Below are 27,651 nucleotides of genomic sequence, written 5' to 3'. Positions count from 1 at the left end.
ACAGTGGGCCTGATGGTGCCTGGAGGTCCCTTGGCTCACCAATATTGGCCCTTCGCTTCGAGTTGTAAACCTCAAATTTCCTTAGACTTATAAATGTTGGAAATTTCACCATTGGGATATTTCATACTTGGAAAATTTCTTACTGATAGTCTATTGGAATGGGAACCCCGTTGGCAGGGGAGGTTCCTTCTCTTCCCTTCTTAAGATTACTTTAGGACAGAAACCCTTTGCTGAACAATGGAAAGGACTTTGACCTATGCTTGAGCATAGAACAGGAATTTCTTTGAGTCTTGATTGATTTTAGAATTGATACAATGGAGATACTTGGAATAAATCTCCACCCTATTCAGTCCTAATAGGATTGAGTAAGGGCTGCAGCATAGATCAAAATTTAATTATTCCAATCTCTACCATACTCAAGTTAACAGGATTTAGAAAGGGCTGTAGCAAAGGAGTAAAGATTTAATTATTTGAGAATATGACCTTCAACAGACATGTGCAAAGCCAGAGACCTCTGGGCGGTCCTGGGTTAAGCGAGAGCCTCCATTGGCACAGGGAAGACATGGACAGTGATTGGTAGATGTGAGGACTGAGGGGAGGCAACTTGGATGGTTTCCTTAAAGATAGGGGAGTCTGAAGTCTCGGGGTGGTGGTTGAGGAGTTGGCCGGAGTGGTTGCGGTGTGCTCTGAGAAGGTTGCTCTGAAGGAAGCTGAAGGTGGGGGCCTCTGAGACTGTTTCTCCATTTGGTCACATGAGTGATAGGGACTGATCTCTTTTCTTTGCCCCAGCTATCTAAGGGCTTGGGCCTTTTGGCCCAGCCTAAAACAGAGGGGGTATTTAAGCCCTATTCCCTTCTCTCCCTTTTTCTCTCTCTCTATCTCTAATTCCTTTCTTGCTCCTATTGTAATTAAACTCCAAGAAAGGCTGACGGCTGACTTGAGTTTTTCATTTAGGAATTACATAGCTGAATTCCTTGGCGACCTTAAATTAATATATACCAGTCTTTTAAAGTGATTCCCTTGTTACAGAGTGATCTTTATAATTGGAAGCACCCAACCCCCCTTCTCTGAACAGCCCCAGAAATAGTCCATTTTCTTGACTCTCAGTCCCACGTGGCACGACTGCCAACAGGAGGCGCGCGACCGCATACCTGATTTTGTTCTCTCTCGGCGACAACAGGATCTGTGGCCCCGCTTGCGAGTGCGGTTCCAGACTCCTCCTCACACTCCACACTAAACCCGGGGATCGGATCTGGGTCGAGAGGCACCAGAAGCGGGCACTCCAGACCCACTGGAAGGGCCCTTTGTTGTCCTTTTCGTCACTCCTGCCCTAAAGGTTGATGGGATCGGCCCTTGGATCCACCACAGGCACATCTGACCCGCGGAACCGCCCCCTCCCCCCCGGGCCACCTGGACTATTGGCAGCCGCTCTGACAACACCGTCTGACCCGCGACGTTGTCTTACGGCCGCATCTTGCTTCCCTTCCACCTGCTGCAGACCCCAGCCGGGGGATATCGGCCCCACGGAGCCCTCGACTCATTAGAAGGGGGAGAGCTCCAGGCGATGGTCACCTCAGGCTCCCCACCCTTCTCCTGCCCGGGAGCAAGATGGCTGCTTACGTTGGGGACGTGCTGTGAAGCACCGCCTGCGTCACGACCGACGGCCCGCGAGCAATGCCAGAAGCAGCCGGGGCAGTACTAGGGCAGATCAGAGACTGCGGCCCCGGCTGGCCCCCGCGCCCTGGCTGTCTCTACTCCTGAATGGGACCCCAGAGCTGGGGCATTCGGCAGTATCAGACCGGCGAGGCCCCCAGCCCTCTGACCCCTTCCGGTGACCCTAAGCCCACCGTGGCCCCCAACTGGAAGGCCGCTTCTTCAAGCCTCTCACAATTCCCGGCCTTGCTCGAGGGCTCGGCCCACTTACGATGGCGCTATAGCCGTGACACCTCCGGGGATGGGGCCGAGAGGTCGGCCCAACACCGCAGTCTGGCCAGGGCGCCGGCATTGGGAACGCCCCAGGGCTCGCCCTCAGCGCAGCCGGGAAAAACAGGCTCTTGCTCTTAAGAAAGAGACTTGCTCTTTCTTAACTGTTTTAATGGTTCTGGGTCTTTCAAAGTTGCCAAGAGTTTGCATAAAAAAAACCAAGGTCCTATTGTAATCTTAGTGGGTGTGAAACAAAAACATAGACACAACCAAAAAATTCATTACAGAGAATGACAAGGAGGTAATACATCCAAATTTATGGGATGCAGTCAAAGCAATACATATGGGAAAATGCTTACAAGAGTAAAATAACAAGCACATCAATGAATTGGGCATGCAACTGAAATGGGGCACTTCATAAAGCAAGACTGGACATTCAGAAGTCCAATTACTGGAACCATTATTTATTGATCCATTGAGATTGAAAGCAAAAAAGGAACATTACATGAATAAATAAGACAGGGACCTAGTTTTATGAAAAAGCCAAATAAGAAACCATTGATTAATTTGATTTTTAAAAACCAAATCACTGGCATCAAAAATGAAAAGAATAAATTTACTGCCAATGAAAAGGAAATTCTAGGAGCTCTTTTTGCCCAATTATATGGATGAATATTTACCAAAATATAGACTTCCCAGAAAGAGAAGGGGAAATAAAATTCACTAAATGGCCTTATCTCAGAAAATGAAATTGAACAAACCATCAATGAATTCCCTAAGAAATGGCCCTAGGGCCAGACAGATCCACAAGAGAATCCACAAATGAACCAAATATTTAAAGTACAATTAATGGAAAAATACAGGAAGGAGGAGTTCTAACATTCCTTGAGAGGGATAAAATAAACCAGCCCAAAATTCCCCACTTACGAAAACAGGTTGGGAAGGCAGCAGGCTTTATTCTTCTCATGAAAGGTGGCTTTGTGTCTCATGAACACAAATGAGTTAAATTCAAAGGATCAACATCCCAATGGCAAAACCTTCTCTCACACCTGTTATAACTTCAGAACAGTCTAGGTAAAAGTCTAAGATAAAATATACAAAAGAATTACGTACCACTCCAACAGAAGTTCCATCTTCCAACAGTCACAGGAGATAGAATTGTCACTGCCCTTGAATTAGGACCTTTTGTCCAGCTATCAATCACCTTCTCCCAGATTTGTTCCAGGATTTGTTAGATTAAACAACCAAGGGGTTTTGTGATTTAAAACACTGTTGCCATTCTAAATCTAACTGAAACAGGTTTTCCCAAATGCCACCAAACCTATTTCACACACTTTCCTTAAACAAAAGCAGAAACAGAGAGAAAACTAGAGGCCAATCTCCCTAGTGAATGCTGATGCAAACATTTTAAGTAAAACACCAGGATGGAGGTTATGACAATCTATCCCAAGGACAGATGACCAGGTAGGATTAATGCCAAGCAGGCCAGCTGGTTAAAGAGGCAGAAAATGACCCTATCAATAACAAAACCTAGAGAAATCAGAAATCTGCATCTCAAGAGATGCAGAAAAGATTTTTTTCACAAAATGGCCACTCGCTCCTAGCAATGGATGGTGCTGTCCTTAAAACGGTAAGAATTCTCTCTTAACCCTCAGGAAGCATCATCTGTAATGGGGATAAGATCAGAGTTCCTGGAGCAAGGATGCCCATAATCACCACTACTATTCAGCAATAAGAGAAGAAAAAGAAATTGAGGGAATGGTAAGGAGGAAACAAAAGGCATTAACTCTACCTGATGCTCTACTTGGAGAATCAAGTGAAATAATGAACAACTTTAGCAGAGGAGCTAACTGTGAAATGTGTAAAGGATAATTTAGCACTGTGACCTAAACTATATTAATTATTTGGTCTCCATGAATATCCCAAATATAAAAGAAATATAACCAAATCAAATATAAAAGAAATATAACCAAATCAGCTGGGAATTTATGGTGATTTAATTTATATAGTGGAAAGAAATTCAGAAGGAAGAAGGAAAAGGGTGTAGAATTTCTCCCACCTGGCTAGAGCCAGGAGAAATACCAGTGGCTCTAGGAAGATAAGATTTTGAAGAGTAAGGAGGAAAGAATCACCCTGAGCTCCAAACAGCTCAGCCAAGATGCCTGAACCTGAATCAGTTTAAGGGCAAACTCACTGCCAAACACATACAATAGCTGCTACCACACCAAGATGCCGGAACACTTAGCATGCTGCTAGCCAGAGTCACCTCTCCTGTTAAAGAGGGAGAGAGAGCAAGTGATGTGACTTATATAGACTGTTTTAGGTCACTTTCCTGTGTCTCATATGTACCAATGATCGCTTAGCTTGACTCAGGACAGACCTGGGGTCTGTCGGCTTTTTCTGCACATGTCTGTTGAAGGTCATTTCCTCAGATAATTAAATCTTTGAGTATGGAACAGACATTCCTGATCTTGTTAAACTAAGTAGGGTGCAGAAATGTAGAGTTCCCAAGACTTGATTCTGATAGACCAATCAGGAAATAGCTAAATCAGATCTTCTAAAGTATGGTCTGAGTAGGGAGGACTAGCTTTAAAATTCACAACTGTTTTCATGGAACCTGCCTTCAGGGAAGTCACAGGCTGAACAATAAACCTGTAAGTCCCCAATGATTTCAGGCTTAGATAGAATAAGTAGATATACTTGAGCAATTGGAAAAAACATTAACTGCTCATGGGTAGGACAAGTCAATATAATAAAAATGACCATCCTACCAAAACTTATTTATCTATTTAGTGCCATATCCATTGAACTTCCAAAAAATTTCTTTACTGATTTAGAAAAAACCATAACAAAGTTCATTTGGAAGAACAAAAGATCAAGGATATTCAAATACAAAGGAAGGGGGCCTTGCAGTCCCAGACCTCAAACTATATTACAAAGCAGCAGTCATCAAAACAATTTGGTACTGGCTAAGAGACAGAAAGGAGGATCAGTGGAATAGACTTGGGGCAAGTGACCTCAGCAAGACAGTCTATGACAAGCCCAAAGATCCCAGCTTTTGGGACAAAAATCCACTATTTGATAAAAAACTGCTGGGAAAACTGGAAGACAGTGTGGGAGAGATTAGGTCTGGATCAACACCTCACACCCTACACCAAGATAAATTCAGAATGGGTGAATGACTTGAACATAAAGAAGGAAACTATAAGTAAATTAGGCAAACAAAGAATAGCATACAAGTCAGACCTTTGGGAAGGGAAAGACTTTAAAACCAAGGGAGACGTAGAAAGAGTCACAAAATGTAAAATAAATAATTTTGACTCAATCAAATTAAAAAGCTTTTGTACAAACAAAACCAATGCAACTAAAATCAGAAGGGAAGCAACAAATTGGGAAACAACCTTCATAAAAACCTCTGACAAAGGTTTAATTACTCAAATTTACAAAGAGCTAAATCAATTGTACCAAAAATCAAGCCATTAATTGATAAATGGTCAAGGGACATGAACAGGCAGTTTTCAGATAAAGAAATCAAAACTATTAATAAGCACATGAAAAAGTGTTCTAAATCTCTTATAATCAAAGAAATGCAAATCAAAACAACTCTGAGGTATCACCTCACACCTAGCAGATTGGCTAACATGACAGCAGAGGAAAGTAATGAATGCGGGAGGGGTTGTGGCAAAGTCGGACATTAATGCATTGCTGGTGGAGTTGCGAACTGATCCAACCATTCTGGAGGGCAATTTGGAACTATGCCCAAAGGGCGATAAAAGACTGTCTGCCCTTTGATCCAGTCATAGCACTGCTGGGCTTGTACCCCAAAGAGATAATAAGGAAAAATACATGTACAAGAATATTCATAGCTGAGCTCTTTGTGGTGGCCCAAAACTGGAAAATGAGGGGATGCCCTTCCATTGGGGAATGGCTGAGCACATTGTGGTATATGTTGGTGATGGAATCCTATTGTGCTCAAAGGAATAATGAAGTGGAGGGATTCCATGTGAACTGGGACGACCTCCAGGAAGTGATGCAGAGTGAGAGGAGCAGAAGCAGGAGAACATTGTGCACAGAGACTGACGCACTGTGGCACAATCAAAGGTGATGAACTTCTCCATTAGTGTCAATGCAGTGATCCTGAACAATCTGCAGGGATCTAAAAAACACTATTCACAAGCAGAAGACAAACTATGGGATTAAAAACACCGATGAAAAGCAACTGCTTGACTACAGGGGTGGAGGGATATGACTGAGGAGAGACTCTAAATGAACACTCGAATGCAAATACCAACAACATGGCAATGGGTTCGAATCAAGAACACATGTGATACCCAGTGGAATCGTGCATGGGCTATTGGGGGGGGGGGGGTAAAGAAAATGATCCTTGTCTCCAATGAATAATGGTTGGAAATGATCAAGTAAAATATTGTTTAAAAAAAAAAGAGTAAGTAGATATGATCAAATCTGAAGTACCCCTTTTGTCTGAGGAGTGTCTCCCATAGTATCAGAGGCCTCTCCAAGGGAGTCCAGCCCTTCCCTGGTGTCCACTGTAAAGTTAATCAATCGACCTTCCTGTCCCTCACTGCTCTAAAGGTATGTAAGGCCTTTCGTGGTTTGTCTTTTTCAAGGCTGACCCTAGCAGGATAGAAAATAACCTGGCAGAAATCATCAGCATTTCTATAGCCGACCAACCAGGTCCAGCAGCAAGACAAAGACAAAGTGCATTTCTAGACAACATAATGTACAGGGAGGAGGAGGGCAATTTAGGACTCTGCCCACAGGAGCCCGAACCCAGGCTCCCGCCTGGACCTGCACTGCCAAGACTAGGGCACCAGGTCTGTATCGCAGGGACATCCAGAAGGGCTGCCTGTCAGCTGGGCTGAACAACTGCGGCCTCTAGTGTGCTGGCTGTGCAGGGGGATTTCAGACGAACCTGCAAAGAATGTCATGACTCGAGGAGCCTGCAAGAGCAATAATGTCTGAGGTACAAAAGCAGTCCAACGGCCCAGGGCAATCCCAGAGGACTTCGGAGGGAAAAGGCTCTCGGCCTCCAGAGAAGATGTCGGAGCCGCCCCTTCTGCTGCGTTTCGTCTGACAGCACGTGTTGCTCGGTCCGGCTCCGGCTCCGGCTCCCGTTTGCATTCCCAGATGGCAATGCCATACCCACGAGGTGCTTTGTTTAAGCTATCCTTGGGCCTCCACAAGAAGCGCAAGACCCTGAGCACGGCGTGGGCCTGGCCAGAAGTGCGCACACAGCCATCTAGTCCCTGGTGCCCAGAGGTCACTTTCAGTTCCTGGGGACAAGGGCCCACGAGGGTATTCTCTGGAGGGCAAGCTCCCGTGGCCCAGCACGGCTCTTCGACGTCAAGTTGCTCCCTGTCTCAGGAAGGACACTGCTGAAGACGCGGGGAGGAGTTCTGAGGAACCCGGCCGAGTCTCATCAGGAAGGGAGGCGCCAGCTTGAGATGGGGAGCCCAAGGCTGCCCAGTGCCCAGGACTCCCACTTCAGACAGGACAATAGTGCCCTCTTGTGTTAGCAGTTTCTCCCAGGGAGCCTCGCCCAGAGCTGGACCCTGGTGAAGCATCAGCCTCATTCCAGGGTAGTCAAGGAATCCATCCCCCAAAAGGTGTCACTGCCTCCATTCTGTTCTTAGGTTGCTCCAAGAGCTCCCGGGGTGTGGCCTGAGTAGCAGAGCTCCTGTGTCTCTCCAGAAGAGCGCAAGCCCCTGGCGGGCCTCCCTCATGCAGCCTTTATACCACAGATCAGGCTATGAAATGCCAACTTCTCACACCCACTGCAACCCGGTGGTTGCCCGTTGCCCCGTGGCTGCATTTCCAGTCATTCCCCACCTGCTTCCTTCGCTGTAGCCTCTTGCAGAAGCACATCAAAGTTGCCTTTCTCTTCCCATCAGGCCTTCTCCCATCGAAAGCCCCTTGGAGACTTGGAGAAGGGAGGACTTCACTGGCAGACAAGGTGCTCCCTAAAAGTGCACACGGTGGTGGGAAACACGTGTGAAGAGGAGCAAGAGAACTGCCGGCGAAAAAGACCCAACTACACAAAGGTGGGAAGGTTACTCCACAGAGGGCCACGAACAGATGCCGCGCCCAAGTGGGCTTTCGACCCGGAGCCACCGATTCCCTCACAACACGTCCGATGATGACTTTCCTTAAAAGGATCCCTGCAACGGGGAGAGGCCAAGGTGCCCAGCATCACTGCGACTCAGTATTGTATTTGAGCAGCAAAAAGAAAAGGGGACTGAAGGAATCCGAGGAGGCAAGGAGGAAGCAAAGTCATCGCTGCTCACAGGTCACATGGTGGCGTGCAGAGACCCCCACCAAAACCACTAACCGTGGCAAAGTGGCAGATACAAAAAGAACCCCACCTACAGCCTAGCATTTCTATTTCCCCCCAAGAGATAGAAAGAGATTCCATAGAAAAGAGCTAAGTAGCCATGGCCTACTGCCCAGAGAATCCACTCCAAGCTAGATGGGACAATGAAGAGCTTTCGCAGGGTACCGAATAACCCACAGCATTGGTGGAGTCCCAACACGGCTCAGCCAGATGGAAAGAGAGCGAGTCTCCCTCGACAACAGAAAATACTTAGGGGCGTCCCTCCAGGAACCTCTCCACAGGAGTACATCTACACAATTGGCAAAGCAGCCCTCGATAATCCCAGTGAGTGAGGTAAAGGGAGCATGAGGGCCCCGCTCAGAGTCAGTCGGACGTTTATTCTTTCTCATGAGCAAAGGCAAATGCCAGGGTTCCTCCCCCTTCCGTCAGCCCCCCGGTCTGGGTGCAGAGCCTGTCCCCCAAAAGTGAAGAGTATCACCCTAAGTTTTCAGAGCTGCAGCTTGGATCCAGCGTCCTTGTTCTCCTTGCTTCTTGAGCCCTGATGATGCCCTTGAAGCGAGATAAGGTCTAGTCCTGACATAACGAGCCGTCCTTGAAGCTGCAAACACTCACTTTCACCCGGTTACGCTCCGTGCCTGGCTCTGAGAACGCCACGCCGAACTCTCTCCTATTCACCAGGAGGAAACGGTCTAACCCGCTTCTAATGAGAGAAGTGCCAACGAAAACGGCTCAGAGTGACGCATGGTGGGGGGGACGGGGCACGGCGGAGGCCCAACATCCTGGGGTGACCAGGTGTAGCTGCCTTGGCTACTAGCAGGACAATTCTGAGGCTCTTGGGGCACAGGGTGCTCCCCATCTCCTTCACGGGACTGATCTGGCGTTTAACCCAGAGTGCTTGCCAGCCGCGGGAGGGAACGGGCAGGGAGTGGATCCCACAACTTCGGAAACTTCCGTGGAGCAAAAAGAACACCAAGGGGAATAAGGACAACCATAGAAAGGGCAGCGGCCTGGCCAGCTGTGCCAAATCAATGCCCTTGTATAAAGGGAGCCTCCGCAAGCGTCCTGGTGCCGAGCCCGGGCCGTCTGGCTTTGGGGAAATGGTTTTCCTCAGGGGAGGGGGTGCTGCTGAGCCAAGACTCCCAAGACCGCGGGGGGATGACCGTCAGTCCTCCCTCTCCCCTCCTCCCCAAGCCTAATGCAGAAGGCACATCGTGGAGATGGCTTTGGCTGCGGTCCTTGCCCTGGTGCCTCTGTGGATGGGGCCGGATCTGCCCAAGCCTCACAGGCCTGTGGGTGAAGATGAAGAGCTGAGGAGCGCGGAGGCTGGGAAGAGCATCTCGCCAGGACACCCGTGGTCTGGGAGGGCGGGACCAAGGCAAGGGGAGCAGGAAGAGTCACCGGCATCCCGAGGATGAGATGGGAAGAGGGGCCACCGGGGAAGTCAGCGAGGCAGATTCAGCCAGAAGCCACACAGGCAGGAGGAAGACAGCCCCGGGGCCAAACGGGGGCAGGAAAGGAGCGATGAGAAGAGTGATGCCAGTAAGGGCTGCTCAGAGGCCAAGATTAGCGTTGGGGAGAAGCCAGGCCACTTCACAGCCCTGCTAAGCCCGCCGAAAAGGGGAAGGAAATGAGGATGAGATGGGAGTGGTGGCGGCGCTCTTTAATCCCACTTGTAATTCTAAGAGAGCTGGCATCAGTCATGGATTCAAGAGGCCTTTTGGGGCTCTCATTGAGTCAATGCCCGCGTTAGCCACGCACCCTCCGCAGTAATCATGGCCACCAGGCCCGCCCCTGGGTGCAGAGTGTGGCACCACCCAACACCACCCACTCTGATCTTGTCTAGCACCGACAAGTCCATCCTGTTCTCTATAAGCCCAGATGTTCCTTGGGGTGGCTCTTTGATGGTGCTTGGGGTCTGTTGGTCTTGACCAGCTTCATTGTGAGAGCGGCCCTCTTACAATCAACCTATTTCTTCTTGGCTAGATTTCCGTCTCCTTTATTTGTGTTCCTTCGGTTAGAAATTTCACAACAGCAGCCAGATGCTCCAGGACCTGGAGTGGGTAAGTCCTGGGTTCCAATCTAACCTCAGACACTTTGAGGGGCCACTGAGCAAGTCACTTGACGCCATTTGCCTAGTCTTTTTATTTCATTTTCTGCTGCCTTCTAACCAATTAGTGTTGGGTTGATTCTAAGACAAAATAGGTCCAGCTCCTATTCCTATCCCTATAAAAGAATCAGAAATCTGTGGGTTTGGGTCCCAATGAAATTGAAAAAAAAAATTAAAAGCAACAGAAACTGCAGCATCACCTGCAAAAATCTGAGTGCCGAAATGGCTTACAGTCCCTGAAATGGGGATAGGGGTTCTCTGGCTTCTTTGGCCAAAGGTGCCATCTCATAGCAGGACAACAGAGGGCTCCGAAGGCCAGCAGCAGCCGTTGTCCAGATCTCGCCTTTCTGGAACATCACTGGGAGCTGAGCCGGGCCAATTCTGCAGGCCTGAGAAGGCTCGAGCCTCCTCCAGAGAAAGAGGGCGAGGGCTGGAGGCTACCCTCCTTCAGTGACCGTCTCCCTGGGGCTGGGCTCTTCTAGGAGTGCTCTCTTCCCGCTGTGACCAGCAGGGAGCTATGGCCCACTTCCAAGAGGGGAGGGAAGGAGACCATTCGGATCAGAAAATTCATGTGAAAATGGTCGGTGTGTTTAATGGGGAAAACGGTTTTGAATAAAAAATTAAAAAAAGAATCCCAAGTCTGGGCCTCACCCAGTAGGGATGTGGTAGGGACCAGTCTGTGGCTCATGTGTGCACCCACCTCAGAGGCTCAGGTATCAGCAGCACCCATGGGTGACTTCCTCCGCAGAAAGCTTATGGGGTTCTGCTGGACTCACTGGCATGCCTGGAGCCTGGGCTGGTGTCATGCTGCCTCCATCTGGGGGCACTTGCAGAGTCCGTCTGCAATCTCGCTTTCTACTGGCTGATTTTAAACTCATCGTACTAATTAGAAGCAGCTGGGCCAGGGGGAAGGGAACAGGGTACAATTCTAAGTGGTTCCCTTTCTGAATGGAGTGATTCCCTTGTGGTAACTAAGTCTTTGGAGTGAATTTCTGTATTAAAACTCTTAATTTTGCCAGACTGACGTGTTCTGCATCCGCAGATCTAGCGAGGTCCTCGGACTTCCTCTCTGAGCTAGCTTGTCCCACCTCAATCCACAGAACCAGGTTCTCCTCTGACGGCCAGCCGGGCACAAGTGAGGGAGGGCCGCTATCAGGGAAGACCCCACAACCCTCCCTCTCCAACTATGCCCAGCAAGCCTTGCAAGAGGCTGGCAGGTGGCGGGAAGTCCCTTGTGCCCTGCGGGGTGAGGATGGGCTCCATACTTGGCCCACATTCCTATGTCCCCTCCATCTACAAGGCCATCAGCTTGTTTTCTCCAGGCTCTGGAACCAATCACAACTCCTTTCCCTGCCAGTGAAGTCCTGTTCTAGATGTGGTGCTTCCCAGAAAAACCATAAGAAAGCCTCTGTTTACTTTAACTTCGACTACAACCGTGCAATTCTCCTTTGTTTTACTTGGTGGAGGTAAATGGGGTTTGGGGGATGTTTAGCTTAAAAGGAAAAATTTGTCAGCTCCAGGAGGAAGGGAGGGAAGAAAGGAGGGAGACAACATGAATGTGGAAATTTGTTATTAAAATAAAATGTAAGATAAAAATTAAAAATAAAAAAGGAGAAAGTTCTTCACCTTGCATTCTTGTTAGCAATTTGAACATCTTCCACAGCATTTTTGTTTCTCATAGGTAGGGTTCACCCATCCTACTGAAGCAGGAAGTGATACTGCTAAAAGATGTGTTTGTTTGGGGTTGCAGTTGGAGGGGGGAGGGGATTGTAGGAGTCTTCCAGGACTAAGTAACAGTACAGAAAAAGTTTATCATTACAAAGCGCCTTTCTCTTGCAGGGGGCCATCAGTCCACAACGCCTTGAGAGTCTCGCATGGTAGCCAGTGGTCCCTGTGACTGTCCACTCTATCCCCCTTGCATGACTTCTTCCATCAATGCCCTTACCTATGAATTGACATTATAAATCTCCCTAGGCTCAAAAGAAATAATGTAAGAGCAAAACACATGTACCCTTATTCCCCAAAACATCACCAAAAGATCGGACCCTCAAACCCAATCCCAGAAGACTTTTGGGTTAACTTTTACTTAGGTACATAATTCCCAGTTACAGGCCAAGCCCAAAACTTTCCCACATACTGTGAATCTTAAAACTGCTCAAACTCTACCTTAAAACATTTGGTTAAGGCTATTCCCCACTTAAACAATGGAGGTACTTGATCAGCAATGTATTGAGAACTTAACCTTACTCCACCCATACTTGGGCATACCTTAAAGGAAGATAAAGTTGTAAAACTCCTTACTGAACAATGAAAAAGTCCCCAACCCATACTTATAGTGAGGCCAAGCCCTTAAGCTGGGTCTATTTTTAGATCTAATACAAAAGGGTGCTAAGTACCTATGAAGGTCAAATTAATCACTAAAAGGTCAGGCAACTTGCAAGGGACAAGTTTAGCAAAGAGGTGTGAAGTACTCAGAAGTTTTAGACTACCCAGAGAAGGTGATAACAAGATTGAATTAAGAATGGTCAGTCCTTTGGAAAACAGCTGTGATTGGTAGATATGAAAACTTAGGTGGTGACATAGGAGAAAATTCTCTTTAAAAGGAGCCCTCTGAACCAGTTCAGGGGAGTTCGGAATAGTTCAGCTTAGAAAGCTGAATTGGAGGGCTCAGTGGCTGAACTTAGTTGAGCTCAGGAGCTGAACTGGAGCGTCTCTCTGAACACTAGAGTTTTGCTTGGGACAATCTTGTGGTGAGTGATTAAAGACTGCCTTAGTTTTCTCTCTTAAAGCTCTGGCTTAGGCCATTGGCCTACACCCTAGCTTTCCTATTATTTCTTCTTACTCTGTCTCTCTCCTTTTTTTTAAATTCCTTCATTTGTATTAATTAAAATCTCCATAAAACCCAACTGACTTGGGTATTCTCATATTTGGGAATTTTTCCCATGGCGACCACCTTATTTTTTATTTAAATCAAGACACTAAAAATTTATCTTTGCAGTTTTGGCAATTCAAAGTCTTACACCCATATTTTCGCAGTCACAATACAAAAGCCTATTCTCATGAAGTCAGCACACAAATCAATCATAGAGGCCCAAGCGATAAGTACAAGTACATCAAGCTTCAGTCTGCCTCAGTCACACAAATCGGTAACTCCCTAGAAGCCACCAGTCTAAACTTGAATTGTGTTCCCAGACCCCTCAGCCTCCATGATACGATTGCTGAATTGTCTTCTAAGAACGCTGATTAATTATTCCATTTTTTTAAAAGCAATATGTCATTTTCCTTGATTGTTTGTAAGCTCAGAACTCCTCAGAGGGTAATGAGAAAATTAAGCCACCTGTGACGAAATCATTTATTTTGTGTGCAACCTTTATTCTGTCTGTAATCACAATACAAGAATATAGAATGTGAATCAAGTGATTTGTTAAAAGTTGATGTCTCTGATTTTGTGTATAAAAATAAAGATCAGCCATCAGGATAGTGGAGCAGCTGTCAGATGCAAAGCAATCCCATGGCTGTTATGATTAAGCTGTCTTCTGTTTGTTATTTTTGCTGACTGATCGTTCGTCACCAGTCGGGATGCCCTGCAGTCCACCCTTGCCCGTGACGTCAACTATCTTCCACCTTCCCAGTGTCCAAAGCTTCCAGGACAGAGAAGCAAGAAGGCCCAGAAGGTCAAAGGCTAGGGACCAGGAATAATCACAGCTTTCCTTACCAGTCCCCAGGCACGAGGTGTAAAAGGGCAGACCCTCTCCAAAATAAAGATCCATAATCACTGGGAAAGGCAGAATTCAAAGACCCCGAGGATGTAGCCTTACACATATCAGAGGGGTCTAGGCCTAGACCTAGGCAGCACGAGTATGTTCTGGAGAAGGTTTGACTGAGAGTCCATGCTGGCAGCAATTCCTGGCAAAGCAGCAGCTGGAGAACAGCCAGTCTTCTTGTTCAACAAGAGGAAGGGGATAAGAGCTGTTATTCCCTTTGTAGCTGTCCCATGATCGGTTTGGGCATGGGGTACATAAGTGGGTCTACTGGGCAACAAGAAGACTTTCAAGGCCATCGCAGGGTTTCTGACCTCCCAAATGTCACTGATCCAAGCTCCAAGATGAAGCTGTTCTCTTCATGACTGCTGCATCCCTGCATCCCCATCATCTACTGGTTGGAGGGAAGGTTCATAACCCCAGGAATGCTGCAGCTAAAATGGGCACCCCTGTCACCTGGCATTATCTGAAAGCCCCCAAAGAGGAATAGTTTTTTTTGCCAATGGAATAAAAGTGTAGCTGTTCTCCATGGAAAGGTCTCAGGTCATCCTGAGAATTTACAGGCAATTCATACAATATATTCCCAAACCTTCCACAAGCTAGTCTCTTTTCCTCCCTTTTCTAGCCTTTTTATACCTTACTGCCCTCCCCCATGATCATGATTCTAGCCACATGGCCACCTGGCTTGTTCCTTGTCTATCCTCGTTCTTTCTCCGGGCTCTGCTGGGTCTTCCCTATGGCCAGAATCCTCTCTGCCTCGTACCTGTCATTCTCCCTCCCTCCCTCCTCACCTTCTCCCTTTCCTTTCCTTTCCTTCCTAACATTCATACGTCACCTCCAACAACCCCTTGATTAAAGGCCTCTTCGTAGGTCCCCAAGATTTATGCCATCTTGGATTCATGAGAGCAGCAAGGCTTCGAATCCCTGTATCCCCGAGGACTAGGGAGTCCTCATCAAAAACCACTCGCTGCTCTTGTGACACCATCAGCACCACGAAAGGGGAAGGGATGAGTCACGGGCGACCCTCATCATCAGGGGCGAGTCACGGGCGACCCTCATCATCAGGGGCAAAGGCAAACACTTCTGGAAGAGGCATCAGAATCCAAGAGGCCCAGGTGAGAGGACTCCGACATACCTCTCACCCTGCCCAGATTCCTATCCCTCCCACTGCCGTAAGTCGCCCAGGCGGCGAGCTCTTCGAACTCTTGGCTTTTCCCCCTCTGTGACAACTGTGTAATCAGCTTTTCCAGATTCAAACTGGAGAGCTTCCAGCTCACATCCCAAGCTCCACTGCTCACATTTAAAAGACGACACACCGTTCTTTCTCGCAGTGACATCAAGACCAACAAATTGCCAGCTGTACCACGATATATAGCGATAGTCACTGAAAAAAGAGGAATTCACTTTTATACCCATTAAGCCCCTCTGTTGCCTCTAAGCTTCCAGCTCTTTTCTTCTCTCCCTACTTTCAAACAATCTAACGCAAATATCAGTCCACCCAAAAGAAGAACTGACCCTCTGGAATTTTCCACAGAAATGGCAAATGCTCAACAGAAAGCAGGCCAATGGCCCAAGTCCCTCCAGAAGGATGCAAACATCCTTCAAGGGCAAGTCAGGGGATCCAAGGTGTGGGGTCTGGGGAGGACCGCAGTCGCCTCTGCTGTGTGGCCTGATACTTGGGAATGAAATCCTTGGTGAAGAAAATCTCATTAACAACTGAGAGGTAGAACGTACTCGGGCATCGAGAGGGACCTTGCAATTGTCCACAATAGTCTCCACATTATCCATTTACCATTGAGCCATTTCTCTTCCGGATTCCGCCATGCCTGTCGGACAGTCAGCACACAAAGCCTCATAAAGCTCCTCTGAGGTGTTTGAAGCCGCAGCCTCCCCCTGGCTGAGTGTGGGGAGGGGATGGGAGGGAAGTCTAGTGTCAGCTCAGAATTCAGAGCCGGGTTTCTAGCCCAAAGAGGTCCCGGAAAGGTGGAAAAGCGCCTATTGATACAAAAAGATCCGTGGCAGCAAAGATCACCCAATCAAGGGGCTGACCGGGCAGGAACACAAGAACCTGGGAAGATTTCTACGACAAGCTGCCCAAAGGACCAGGAGAACAGCAATGAACCGTGTACACGTCATGCCTGGCCCTGATCACTGACAGCGTTATTCCCCTGGACGGAGAGAGCCGAGGGGCTCGGCATGCAGACTCAGGCAGACCGTTTCCTTGGCTTTCCTTTCTGACTTCCCAGGGGTGTGAGATGAAACTGCTGGCCTTCAAGGAGGGGAGAAGAGTGGGGGTGAGGAGAAAATGGGGACGACCTAGTGAAATGTCTAAAAAGAATTCATACATTCACAAAGAGCCTGTAACTTGCTCTCAGGAGTAAGAAGAGGACGGGTGCTCTGAACTCGGGACGCAATTCCAAGTTATAAATGAGTTCCCCTTCCCCAACCCCAAAGCAATAAAAATCCTGGATTCCTACACACCAAAAATGCCTGTCATCTGCAACAAAAACAAGTGAGGCAGGACTCGGGGCCAAAGACCCAGCTCCCTTCAACGAACAGGCCCTGGGAGCGTCCTCCTGATCTCCAGAGCAGGGCTTGAAGAGCAGAAAGCGCAGAGAAAGGTATCATGCCTCTATGTAGTCACAGGTGGCAAGTCAGGTTCATCTCCGCTGCCTGAGGGCTAACAGAAGACAAAGGCCGGAGGGGCGTCAAAAAGAGCGGGGGCGCTCTCCTATCAATGGACTGGTAGAGTAGCCTGCAGGACTTGGGTGGTCAATGTAAGAACTAAAGTGGAGCTGACAATCCAACCTCATGTGAGGGCCAAAAGAGCCAGAGGCCTCCTTTAGGTGTTCCCAGTCAAATTTTAGAGGCTTTTTGACTATGTGACTAAAGTCTAGCAAATATTTGCTGAGAATTCATAAATTCCAATAAAAGACAGGCAGGTAGCTAGCGCCCCCCCCCCCCCCCATGAGGAAATGTGGCTGTATCCCCACTAGGATATTTCCACCACCAAGTTCTCTAAGTGGAGAAGGAGAATACCTCCCTTCCTCTCTGTGGAAACAAGCCTCTTTGGGAAGCACTGCTGGGTCTGTACCCCAAAGAGATCATAAGGAAAAAGACTTGTACAAGAACATTCATGGCGGGGCTCTTTGTGGTGGCCAAAAATTGGAAAACGAGGGGATGCCCTTCGATTGGGGAATGGCTGAACACACTGTGGTCTATGTTGGTGATGGAATACTATTGTGCTCAAAGGAATGATGAACTGGAGGGATTCCATGGAGACTGGAACAACCTCCAGGAAGTGATGCAGAGCGAGAGGAGCAGAACCAAGAGAACATTGTACAGACTGACACACTGTGGCACAATCGTGGCAGCAATGCAAAGATCCAGAACAATCTGAGGGACTTCCGAGAAAGAATGCTAGGAACACCCAGAGGAAGAACTGTGGGAGCAGAAACACCAAAAACAACTGTTTGATCACATGGTCGATGGGGATAGGATTGGGGATGGAGACGATCACCGTAGAGCAAATGTTAATATGGAAATAGGCCTAAATTAATTTTAAAAAGACAAAAGAAATTGATAAATGCTACAAATGGGGGTGGGGGTGGGGGGATGGAACCCTTTTCACCTTTTTCCTTTGGCTGCTCAGACCCTGGAAAAGAATTCTGTCCCACATCCAAAATCCCCAAAGACACTGCTGACGGTCTCCACTTCCATATTCTCCTACTCATACTAGGCCACACATGCTCACATACTAGGAACCTGTTTCCTGAACACTGGAAGGGGACAGAGAAAACGCAATGAAAGCAAACAAAGCTTCCCGTTTGGTCACGGCTACTTACCTCCAAGAGCCAGGGCCAGGGTGGGACAAGGTTCCAACAGTTGCTCAGGGATACTTTTCATGGGTTCAAGCCCCAATCCTCCCAGAGGCAGCAGTACCACAGACAGAACTGGGTGGGTCCTTCCAAAACTGTTACAAGAACAGAAAAAAAACAGTTGTATGAGGGAAACTGAGTAAGACCACCGAGTACTCTTTCTGTTACATGGGTGTAATAGCACTCCACACTTTTGTAGGCTTTTCTGGTGGGCGGAAGACATGTGTAGTGACAGAAAAATGCCAGAGATGCGAGTTAAAATGGGGAGGGGGGAGCTAGGTGGCTAAGTGGATGGAGGGCCTGGGTTCCAATCCGGCCTCAGACGCTGTGTGACCCTGTGAACCAATCCACAGTATTTATTCCAAGACACAAGGTGAGGGTTTAAGTTTGTGGTTCCTCTGGTCCCTTGTCCCTTTTCACCAGCCAACTTACTAAGCAGCCTGTTCTCCAAGAACACCCTAAGACTTGTCTGTGGAGCCAAAAGAATGTACACCATTAAATTCGCTGTTAAAGTCCCAGGAGGTAACCGACCCAACTAGGGGAACATGGAGACAAGGCTGCTTGCACAAGCAGAGGTGCCAAGGACACACAAGAGGAAGATGTCGAGGACCATCCGTCCATCCGTCTGTCCGTCCATCCACCCACCCACCCCCGTGTCAGCTTTCCCGTGGCTTAGAAGTCTGGGATGCCAGAAGGGACCAACAGGGCCAGCTCTCACGAGGTGCCCAAGAGGGTGGCAGGCTTTGTAGCAGGGCCTGCGCCAACAATGAGGCACAAGACTCAGTTCTGGCCCAGACGTGGGAGGGTCTGTTTGAGGAGGTTTAGGTGCTGCAGTGGCCTAAGGGTCTCCCAGCAGCCCTGGGACGGCATTGCCTCAGGCTAGTGGAGTAGCCCAAGGGGTGGCTCCGATCTGGGCTGTTCCAGACAGAAAACACAAGCAGGAGTCACTCAGCTCCCCCTGCTCCCCAGAATGCCCTCCTCTCAGCGGAGGCTGTCGGGAGGGCCCAGCACAACTGACCAAAACGCACCCTGGAAGATAAGCCCAAAAGGGCCCGCTTGAGCCCATCAGAAGGACTTCCTGCCCGATCCCGCAATCCCAGGCTTCCTGAGTGCTAACCACCCCTCCAGAAGGGGCCCCTCTTTCCTCGGTGTGTGGTGGCGCCTACAGCACTACTTCCGGTGACATCATCCTTGTGCTGAGAGTAACTGACCCACAACAAAGGATCATGTGGCTGCAGGCTTAGCCTTAGGCCCCTGTGTAAGGTTTGGGAAGCCCTTGTAGAGCCTCTGCCACCGGCTGCCACTCAGGGGAGCCGGAGATGCGGAAGGAGCAAGACAGACCCAGACCGGCAGGAACTCGGAGCAAACCAGTGTAGACTGATCAGAGCCCGAGGGGAGAAAAGGGATCAAATGCAGGAAATGCTCTGGCCTCACAGGACTCTCCAGGGAGAATGAGAAGCCTGGGACCATGTAGACCAGGGAGGGGGGGGGGGGTGGAGAGGAGGGAAGGAAGGGGAGGGGAGGGGAAGGAAGGGGAGGGGAAGGAAGGGGAGGGGAAGGAAGGGGAGGGGAGGGGAAGGGGAGGGGAGGGGAAGGAAGGGGAGGGGAAGGAAGGGGAGGGGAGGGGAAGGGGAGGGGAGGGGAAGGAAGGGGAGGGGAAGGAAGGGGAGGGGAGGGGAAGGGGAGGGGAGGGGAAGGAAGGGGAGGGGAAGGAAGGGGAGGGGAGGGGAAGGGGAGGGGAGGGGAAGGAAGGGGAGGGGAAGGAAGGGAGGGGAAGGAGAGGGAGGGGAAGGAAGGGAGGGGAAGGGGAAGGAAGGGGAGGGGAAGGAAGGGAGGGGAAGGGGAAGGAAGGGGAGGGGAAGGAAGGGGAGGGGAGGGGAAGGAAGGGGAGGGGAAGGAAGGGAGGGGAAGGAGAGGGAGGGGAAGGGGAAGGAAGGGGAGGGGAAGGAAGGGGAGGGGAAGGAAGGGGAGGGGAGGGGAAGGAAGGGGAGGGGAAGGAAGGGGAGGGGAAGGAAGGGGAGGGGAGGGGAAGGAAGGGGAAGGGAAGGAAGGGGAGGAGAAGGAAGGGGAGGGGAAGGAAAGGGAGGGGAGGGGAAGGAAGGGGAGGGGAAGGAAGGGAGGGGAAGGGGAAGGGAGGAGAAGGAAGGAGAAAGCCGCCCCCAGGGGGTGCTTATTCAGGGCCTCCTTAGTACCTGGAGTCCCCATAGGTAATGCACTCTCCTGTTCCCTTCTGGCAGCCAACACCAAGGCTTCAACCTCCCAGTCGCCCCTCATTGCGGCCCAACTGACTTCTAGACCATCCCATTCCGTGTCCCCTAGCCAGGCTCGGGGGCAGCACCCCTCCTAGCTACGGGGGCCTTTTGCCAGTCCCCTCTCCTAGGCCCCTCTGCCTACAGGGGGCAGCCCACGGCACCAAGGTCGGAGGCGTGGGATGCCATGTTGAATCTAGAGCCCTGAGAAGTGATGCTGGAAAAATGGGCTCCGACTGCAGTTACCAAGAGGCAGTTTTCAAATGGAAGAATTCTTCCGGGCTGTTCTTGAATAACAGCCCGGAAGAGAAAAATGAGAAAAGGAAATTCAGGCAGTCGGGGGCTTCCCGGGCACCCTGGCAGAGGCAAGAGGACAGGAATGCTGCGGAGGAGCGGCCAGGGCACCCGGGCACTCTTGGCCCAGCCTAGTGAGCTGCTCCAACCCGTGCAGAAAACAATGTGGAACTCGCCAGCCCCATGCACAACTCTTCCACCTTTTGACCCTGAAGGGCAGCGAAGGCCCAGTCTCCAAAGAGGTTCCAGAGTGCACACCAGTCCTTTGTGTCCTAGGGCCAGGGTGGGTGGCCCCTGGGCCCAGGAACACAAAAGAACAGGACTGCCCAGGAGACGGGACCCTTTCCTTGTGAAGACAGGCTGAGCTTTCCCTGTCCTGCCACAGCTGGGCTGCCCAACAGAGGCAGCAGTTCAAATCGGTGCCAACAGACTCTACAGCCATATACTGGCCACTAGAAGATCCTCCATTACTTACTGGCCTGCTCATTCACACCTCACTTATTAGAGGAGTGACCCTGGGCAAGTCACTGAATCCATTTGCTTCCTCCAGGGTTTACTGATTAAAGCTATTATTGCTGGGCCGCCAGATGGCCCAGGGGATAAAGGGTCTGAAGGAAATGGCAACTCTCTCCAGCATTTGCCAAGGGGGTGACGAGGAGGCAGAGGGGACCAAACAGCATGACAATTTTTTAAATGCTCAGAATCAATATTCTCTCCTGGGGGCTGCAGGGGAGCCCTGAATCCACTTACTTTCCTTCCTTTTCCCCTTGGAAGGTCACTACCTTCCCTCAACCTGGCTCCCTGGAAGAGGTCCCTGCCTTCGGGCCTCCCTCCCAGAAGCTGAGTCTTTGATCCAATCAGCACCCCACCCTGTTCTGTTACAAAGGAGCTTGGCAGGGAGGAAGGAATGATCGAGCCAGGCAATGCAGGGCACCAAGGAGGCTGTGCTCTCCCTTTAAAAGGATCCCCAGACTTTTCCAATCTGCTTGGAGCAGCCAGTAGGCTGCCCGGCTCCTCCCCAAGCACAACATGGCGGCTCGTCTTGGACAGGCTCATCTTCAGGCGGGTGATGGAGCTCAAAGGTGGCTCAGACCAAATTACTCAGGCACTTCGGAACTGAGTGGTAAATGGGAGCCTAGAGAGAGCAGGGAAGGAACAGAGAATTGAGGGGAATATCTCATCCATGGGGGAGGAAGAGGCAGCACACTAAAGCTCTCATTGGGATTAGCCCATGGTGAGCCACCCTCAGGGAAAGAAGGGGGGTCCAAAAGGGAGGAGTAAGTCACGTTAGATTTAAAATAGTTTTGAGCGTTAAATAGTTGTAGATAAGAGAGTGGGAGCCATAAAATGTGATAATTAAAATGTTTGGGAGCAAGGGAAATATATAACAATTATGACCGCTGAAATATATATAAGATGGTCACCAGGGAATATATTCCCAATTTATGAATATGCCCAAGCCAACTGGGTTTTATAGAGAAATTTAATTTATAATACACTGATTAATCAATAGAAAAAGAGAGAAAGGAATAAGAATGAAGGGCCTCAAGCCAATAAGGCCTAGACCTCAGTCCTAAGAGATAAATCAGTCAGTTGGTTTTATCACTCACCCAAGATCTCTCTAGGTAAGGCTTCTCATGCCAACCTCAGGCTCCACCTTCAAGAGAGCCTCCTTTCAAGAAATGTTTCCAGAGAATTCTCCTCCTGACTCCTCCTGAGTTCACCTTCCACAGCCTCCTTCAAGACCTCTCCAGGAGCTCTCCCTCCAGGACCTCTCTCCTCTCAGACCTCCTTCAGAGCATCAACCTCCTTCAGTCCTCAGACCCCGCTATCTTTAAGCAAAAATCTAAGTCCCCTGCCCTCAGTTCTCACATCTACCAATCACTGTCGATGTCTCCCCTGTGCCAATGGTGGCTCTAGCTTAACCCAGGACCGCCCAGAGGTCTGGCCCCTTTGCACATGTCTTTTGAAGGTCATATTCTCAAATAATTAAATCTCTTACTCTGAGTAGGGTGGAGATTGTAGTTTCCTGGTTCTGTCATTCCAAGTATCTCTATTGTATCAATTCTAAAATCAATCATGACTCAAAGAACTTCCTGGTCTATGCTTAAGCATAGGTCAAAGCCCTTTCCATTGTTTAGCAAAAAGTTTCTGTCCTAAAGTAGTCTTAGGTAGGGAGGAGAAGGATCCTCCCATGCCAAGGAGTTTCATATTCCAACAGAGTTCTTACTATCAGTAGGAAGTTTTTTCAAGTATGAAATTTCCCAATGGGGAAATTTCCAACATTCATAAGTCTAAGAAATTTTAAGGTTACATGGGAGCCTACAGAGAGCAGGGAAGGAACGGAGAATTAAGGGGAATATCTCATCAATGGGGAAGGAAGGGGCAGCACACTAAAGCTCTCATTGGGATTGGCCCATGGTGAGCCACCCTCAGGGAAGGAGGGGGGGGGGGTCCAAAAGGGAGGAGTAAGTCAGAAACAAAAATATTGATCTGAGAACAGAAAAGGGCTGAGCAGGGGGAGAAGAACATGGAAGTGAGCACATCATTACTGCCATAACTGAATGTGAACGGAAGAACTCCCCCACAAAACAGAAAAAGAGATCGGAAAGCAGCAGAGCGGGTTAGAGGCCAGAATCCTACATTGAATCACAGAGACATGCCGGGGGAAAGGGGAAAGGCTAGAGCAGGGCTAGTAAGTACCAAAGACTTCTATGAGGGCAGAGCCAGGGGCAGCCCTGAACAAGGCTAAAGACTCTAGGAACCTCCAAGGGCCCCCACTACCCCCTGCTGGAGAAGGCACAAGATCCCCCATGAATTCTTCTTTATCTGGTGACCCAGGGAACTCAGCACAGCCTGGCATCCCTAGGCAAGGGGGTGGAAGGTAGAATCTGGATCCAAAATACCAGCAAATGAAGCTGGGTCAGACTATGGAATCTCTGCCACTGCTGCTCTCTATGCACTCCTTCAAAGGAAGGAAGCAGAGGAGACTCGGTGCTCAGCACAAGGTGGAAGCAGGCTCAGAGCTCTAGTTTAGTGTCAGAGCTAAAGCAAGACTCCATATACTTGGTCCAAAGGAATAGAAAAACGCCAACATTAAAAGTGCCCCAGTGGCCCTGCAGATTCAGGGCAGTTAAAAGGGCTTCTTGAACATTCTAAAGAGCTAAGAAAGCCCTTCATGTGTTAGCCTTCTTCCCAGGCCTGGACACAATCTTCTAGATGAGTCCTTGTTTTGTAAAATACCTATGGTGGCCACCCACAGAAGCTGCTTGGGTCCTCTGGACAAACACTGGAGTGTGAGTCTTCACAGGATAGTCAAGTGAATTCCTGCTAGGGAGACCTGGTGAGAACAGTCAAGTCTGGGTTGGGGTTTGTTATAGAGAATTGTATATGTTAATGGAGTTGTATATGTTACAGAGTTTTCTTAAGCTCTCCCTCTATCTCTTTAAGAGGCAAGGGAGCAGGTAACATTTCTCAGTAAGAGTCAGTTAACTGCCAGCCTGCTGAAGATTCTGTTACCTAGGAGATGAAGTGGCTATATAGGAGAAAGTGACAGTTGGAAGGGGGCTTTTGTCTCTGGGTCTCTTGGGGAGAGGAGTGTGTGAGATTGGCAGTTTTTACTAAATGACAGTTGGAGACAGAGAAAACGGATTTAAGGCCTTAACAGCTTTATTGATTAGTGATTAGCTTTGGCAGGTAGTTAGATAGATAGTCAGGGTAAAGTTTAGGTCTGGGTTTGGCACCAGCAGAAAAAGCTGCCCTGAAGGCAGATAGATTTGGGGGGATTTTAGCATTTTTTCTGGAAGATTGGGATCTTAGGTATAGTTACAAGATTACTCTCCCTTTCCTCCTTTCTATTCCTATCTGTACTTTCCTAAAAATAAACCAAGTGTTTTGTGTTCATCAAGGTGCTCTTAACCCTTCCCAGGCAGCTTTATGTTTGAGATGCCATCAAAAGTAGCTTTAGTAAAGGGGTCAGAACCGATCCAGAGACCAGGAAGGACCAGTCTGGTTCTGGAGCCACAAAGGAAGTTGTGTTTACATTCAAGAGGTTTAAATCAAGCCGGCGGCCACTGTAAATCTGTCTCACAACTTGGGGCCTAGCACAGGAAACAGGAAGGGAGCCCGTCTGGGCCCTCAAGAAACTGCCCCTCCTTGGGGGCGGGATCCCAGGCCAGGAGAGGTCAAAGGATGTGGAAGGGAGGGCGGAGCCAGGCTGTGGGGGAGAGCCAATCTTTCAGGACCTGGGCACTCTTGTTTCTGTAACAGTATCTGGGCTCCGCTCAGAGCCAGACCCAGGCTGGTTAGAGCCCCTTGGGAGGTGCGGGCCCAGAGCCAAGGCTAGCTCTCTGCTCTGCAGGCCCCAAATAAAATCAATGCCCAGAAGGAAGGAAGGGCAGGGGGAGGCCCAGGGTGCGAGCCGGAGGAAGAGTCCTGCCTTCCTTTCGCTTCCTTCCAAGGAGCAGCTTCCCCGTGGCCCTGGGAGCCCACTCGGGGTCATTTCCTTCTCGGCTCGTTTGAGGAAACTGAGATCCCCAGGGTTAAGTGCCTTGGCCCGAGCCACGGCGCTAGTAAGCCGCGGAAGCTAGAAGCTAGCATTATTCGCCACAGGTGAAGCCCTCGGGGGTCCGCGGCGCTCTCCCAAGCCACAAGGGTCGTTGCGGCACGCATTCCACGTGTGTCTCCTTGCAAGCGGGGCCAGCAAACAGCTCGGAGCTGGTCTCGCTCCCTGGGGCAGGAGCTCCGCGGTCCTGCTGGACCCACACCAGAGCCCCGGGAACCCTGGCCAGGCCCGGAGCGCGGAGTCCCAGGTGGCGGAGACCCTGCAGAAAGCTGCCAGCCGGCGGGCACCGAGCCAGGCTCCCCTGCCTGCTCTACTGCCCTCCCCCTCCCCCCGCCCGGCCGCGCCCGCACCGGCTGAAGCAGGCAAAAAGCTACCGGAGCAGGGGCCGAGCGGCCGCGGCTGACTGCCTACCGTGCCCATCGGGCCCGCTCCCCGGGAGGAGGATCGCGACTCCCTCTCCCGGCGAGCACGGGAGTAGCGCCCGAGGGCCAGGGTTGCGCGGCGCCCAGAAGTGCCCAGCAGCCCGTCTCCTCCGGCCCCCAGCGGCCGGCGTAGCCCCTCACGGGATCCCCGGGACAGCTGCTCCCGGGCTTGGAACCGGGCGGGCCCGCGGCTGCGCAGGCCCAGGGCCAGGCCATCGCCGGAGCTTCCCGGAGCGCCGCGCTCGAGGGGCCTCTTCCACCCCCCGCAGCGCCCGCTCCCTTCCGGACGCCGCCGATCCCGCTCTCCCGCCAGGCCGAGAACAAAAACGGCCGCGAAGACATCCCCCCTCCCCCGCGCCCCGCGCCGGGCCCATTACCGAGCCAAGTTCTAGCGTCGACACGCCGCCGCCGCACCCGGCCGCGCATCGAAGAGCGGCAGCCTGGGGACTCCGGCAGCCGGAGGGGAGGCGAGGAGCCCGGGCGCAAGCACCACCCCGACTGCGGCCCAGAGACCTGCGCTCTCCGCCCCCGCTCCCCAGCCCCGCCCCCACGAGAGGGCGCGGCGGCGCGAGAGGCCGGGGTCCTAGCGCCCGCCTACGGGCGGCCCTCTGGCCTGGTGGAAATTACGGGGCGGATCCGGGAACGGAAGACCGAGCTGAAAAACCCGGGACTGGGGCTGCGAGCCGAGGCTCCCGCATGGCGGGGGGCGGGCCAACCGACCTACCTCAGGCTTCAGTGCCCAGCCACTCTCGTGGCAGCTAGGTGGAGCCGCGGACCCCGCATCAGACACCTCCGAACTGGGTGACCTTGGCTGAGTCACCTACCCCCGTTGGCCTAGCCCTTGCCGCCCTCCCGCCTGGGAATCTGGACACAAACAACAAGAGCTGGCGGAATTGAGCCTCCCTCTGCGCAGGAGAATATGGAAACCCGAGAGGCTGGGGGGGAGGGGAGGGGGGCGCCGCTCACTGACCTGCCCGGGGGCTTCAGCCCGTTTCCCGGCTCTGGCACCCAAAGCACGCCCAGACAGACGGGCGCCAGCCAGGGGCACGGCTGCACCTCTGCTCCCCAGCCCGGATGCAGCCGCTTGAACCTTTCTCCGTGAGGGGTCTGGGGGGAGAGACCGCGGGCTTGCCGCGCTGCCTCCGGGACCTGGCAGCCAGCGCCGGCTAATCCGTGCTCTCCGCCCATCCCCCCTCCCAGCTCCCCATCAGCTAATATGCCGCGAGCCTGGCCGGCCCTAGGAAGCCCCCACCTTCCCTCTGGCCGCGGGGAGGGGCTGGCTTAGGGGGCTTCTCCCGGCCCCAGCTGCAGCCAGCAGGTAGAAATGGCGCAGCAGGCCTTTAGTGCCCAGTTCCTCCCCCACCCTCAGAGTCCGTGTGGGAGAGGCAGCCCCTCGGTGGCTGCTTTGCTGGCTCTGGCGGGGGTTCCCGAAGCTGACTCTGCCCTGATTGCCCCCCTCCCCCCCCCCCCCCCGCCGGAGGACCCGATGGAGCCTGTGCCAGCTCCCCTGGGAGAGGCGTTTCCTCGTGGCCTTCGTGGGAGCAGGAGATATGCATCTCCCCACTCGGATGCGGGCTTGCACCCGGCCACAGCGCAGCGGACCCCTGAGGGAGCTGGTCCGTGCCTGCCTCTGCCTCCTGGCCATTGGCTCCCTTCCTAAGGCTTCCTGGGAAGAAGCACGTGCCCGGGAGCTGCCACTGCACTGGGGACGTCCTCGGAGCCTCCGCAGCCGGGGCTTCACCTGGCTTCCCACGAGGAGCCCCCTCGTTCTCCCTCCCTCCTCCAGACTGGGTGGTCCGATGCTGGGGCTTCTGCAGGCCTCCCACCCTTACAGAACTCCCCACTGAGCCTCCCTCAAGCTCTGCTCGCTAAAGCTTCGCACAGGGGTCTGCTTCCCCCCCCCCCCCCCCCCCCCCCGTCTGGGCCAATCAGGGCCTTCTGAAGGAGCCCCACCCTTTCCTTCTCTCCATCCCGACAAAGCCCGAGAACTGTGGGAGACCCAAAGTAGTAGGAAGTACCAAAGCGGGGTCTCCCTTAGCCCCGCTCTCCTTACTTTGTACTGAGGAAGTTCTGCAGCAGCCATCGCCTGGCCAGCCTTGCT

At 51.2% G+C, this 27,651-nt stretch overlaps 1 protein-coding gene across 2 annotated transcripts in view; it reads right to left on the bottom strand.

Annotated features, from left to right (window-relative positions):
- Positions 1-26,910, bottom strand: part of RESF1 (retroelement silencing factor 1) — a 46,294-nt gene extending 19,384 nt beyond the window's left edge. Inside the window, exons 1-2 of one of the 2 annotated variants that reach the window (XM_016425542.2) lie at positions 26,521-26,910; positions 17,989-18,116 (exon numbers count right to left, since the gene is read on the bottom strand). In XM_016425542.2, the coding sequence (XP_016281028.2) occupies positions 17,989-18,116; positions 26,521-26,738 (346 nt within the window). In that variant the 5' untranslated portion in view covers positions 26,739-26,910. Of the gene's footprint in view, positions 1-17,988; positions 18,117-25,927; positions 26,095-26,520 lie in introns of those variants that run through there. The other variant, XM_007502538.3, reaches the window with a different exon arrangement.
- Between the last annotated feature and the right edge of the window lie 741 nt (positions 26,911-27,651).

This window comes from Monodelphis domestica, chromosome 5, assembly GCF_027887165.1.
Source record: "Monodelphis domestica isolate mMonDom1 chromosome 5, mMonDom1.pri, whole genome shotgun sequence".
Taxonomy (NCBI): Eukaryota; Metazoa; Chordata; class Mammalia; order Didelphimorphia; family Didelphidae; genus Monodelphis; species Monodelphis domestica.
This window is presented reverse-complemented; position numbering and strand designations above follow the sequence as displayed.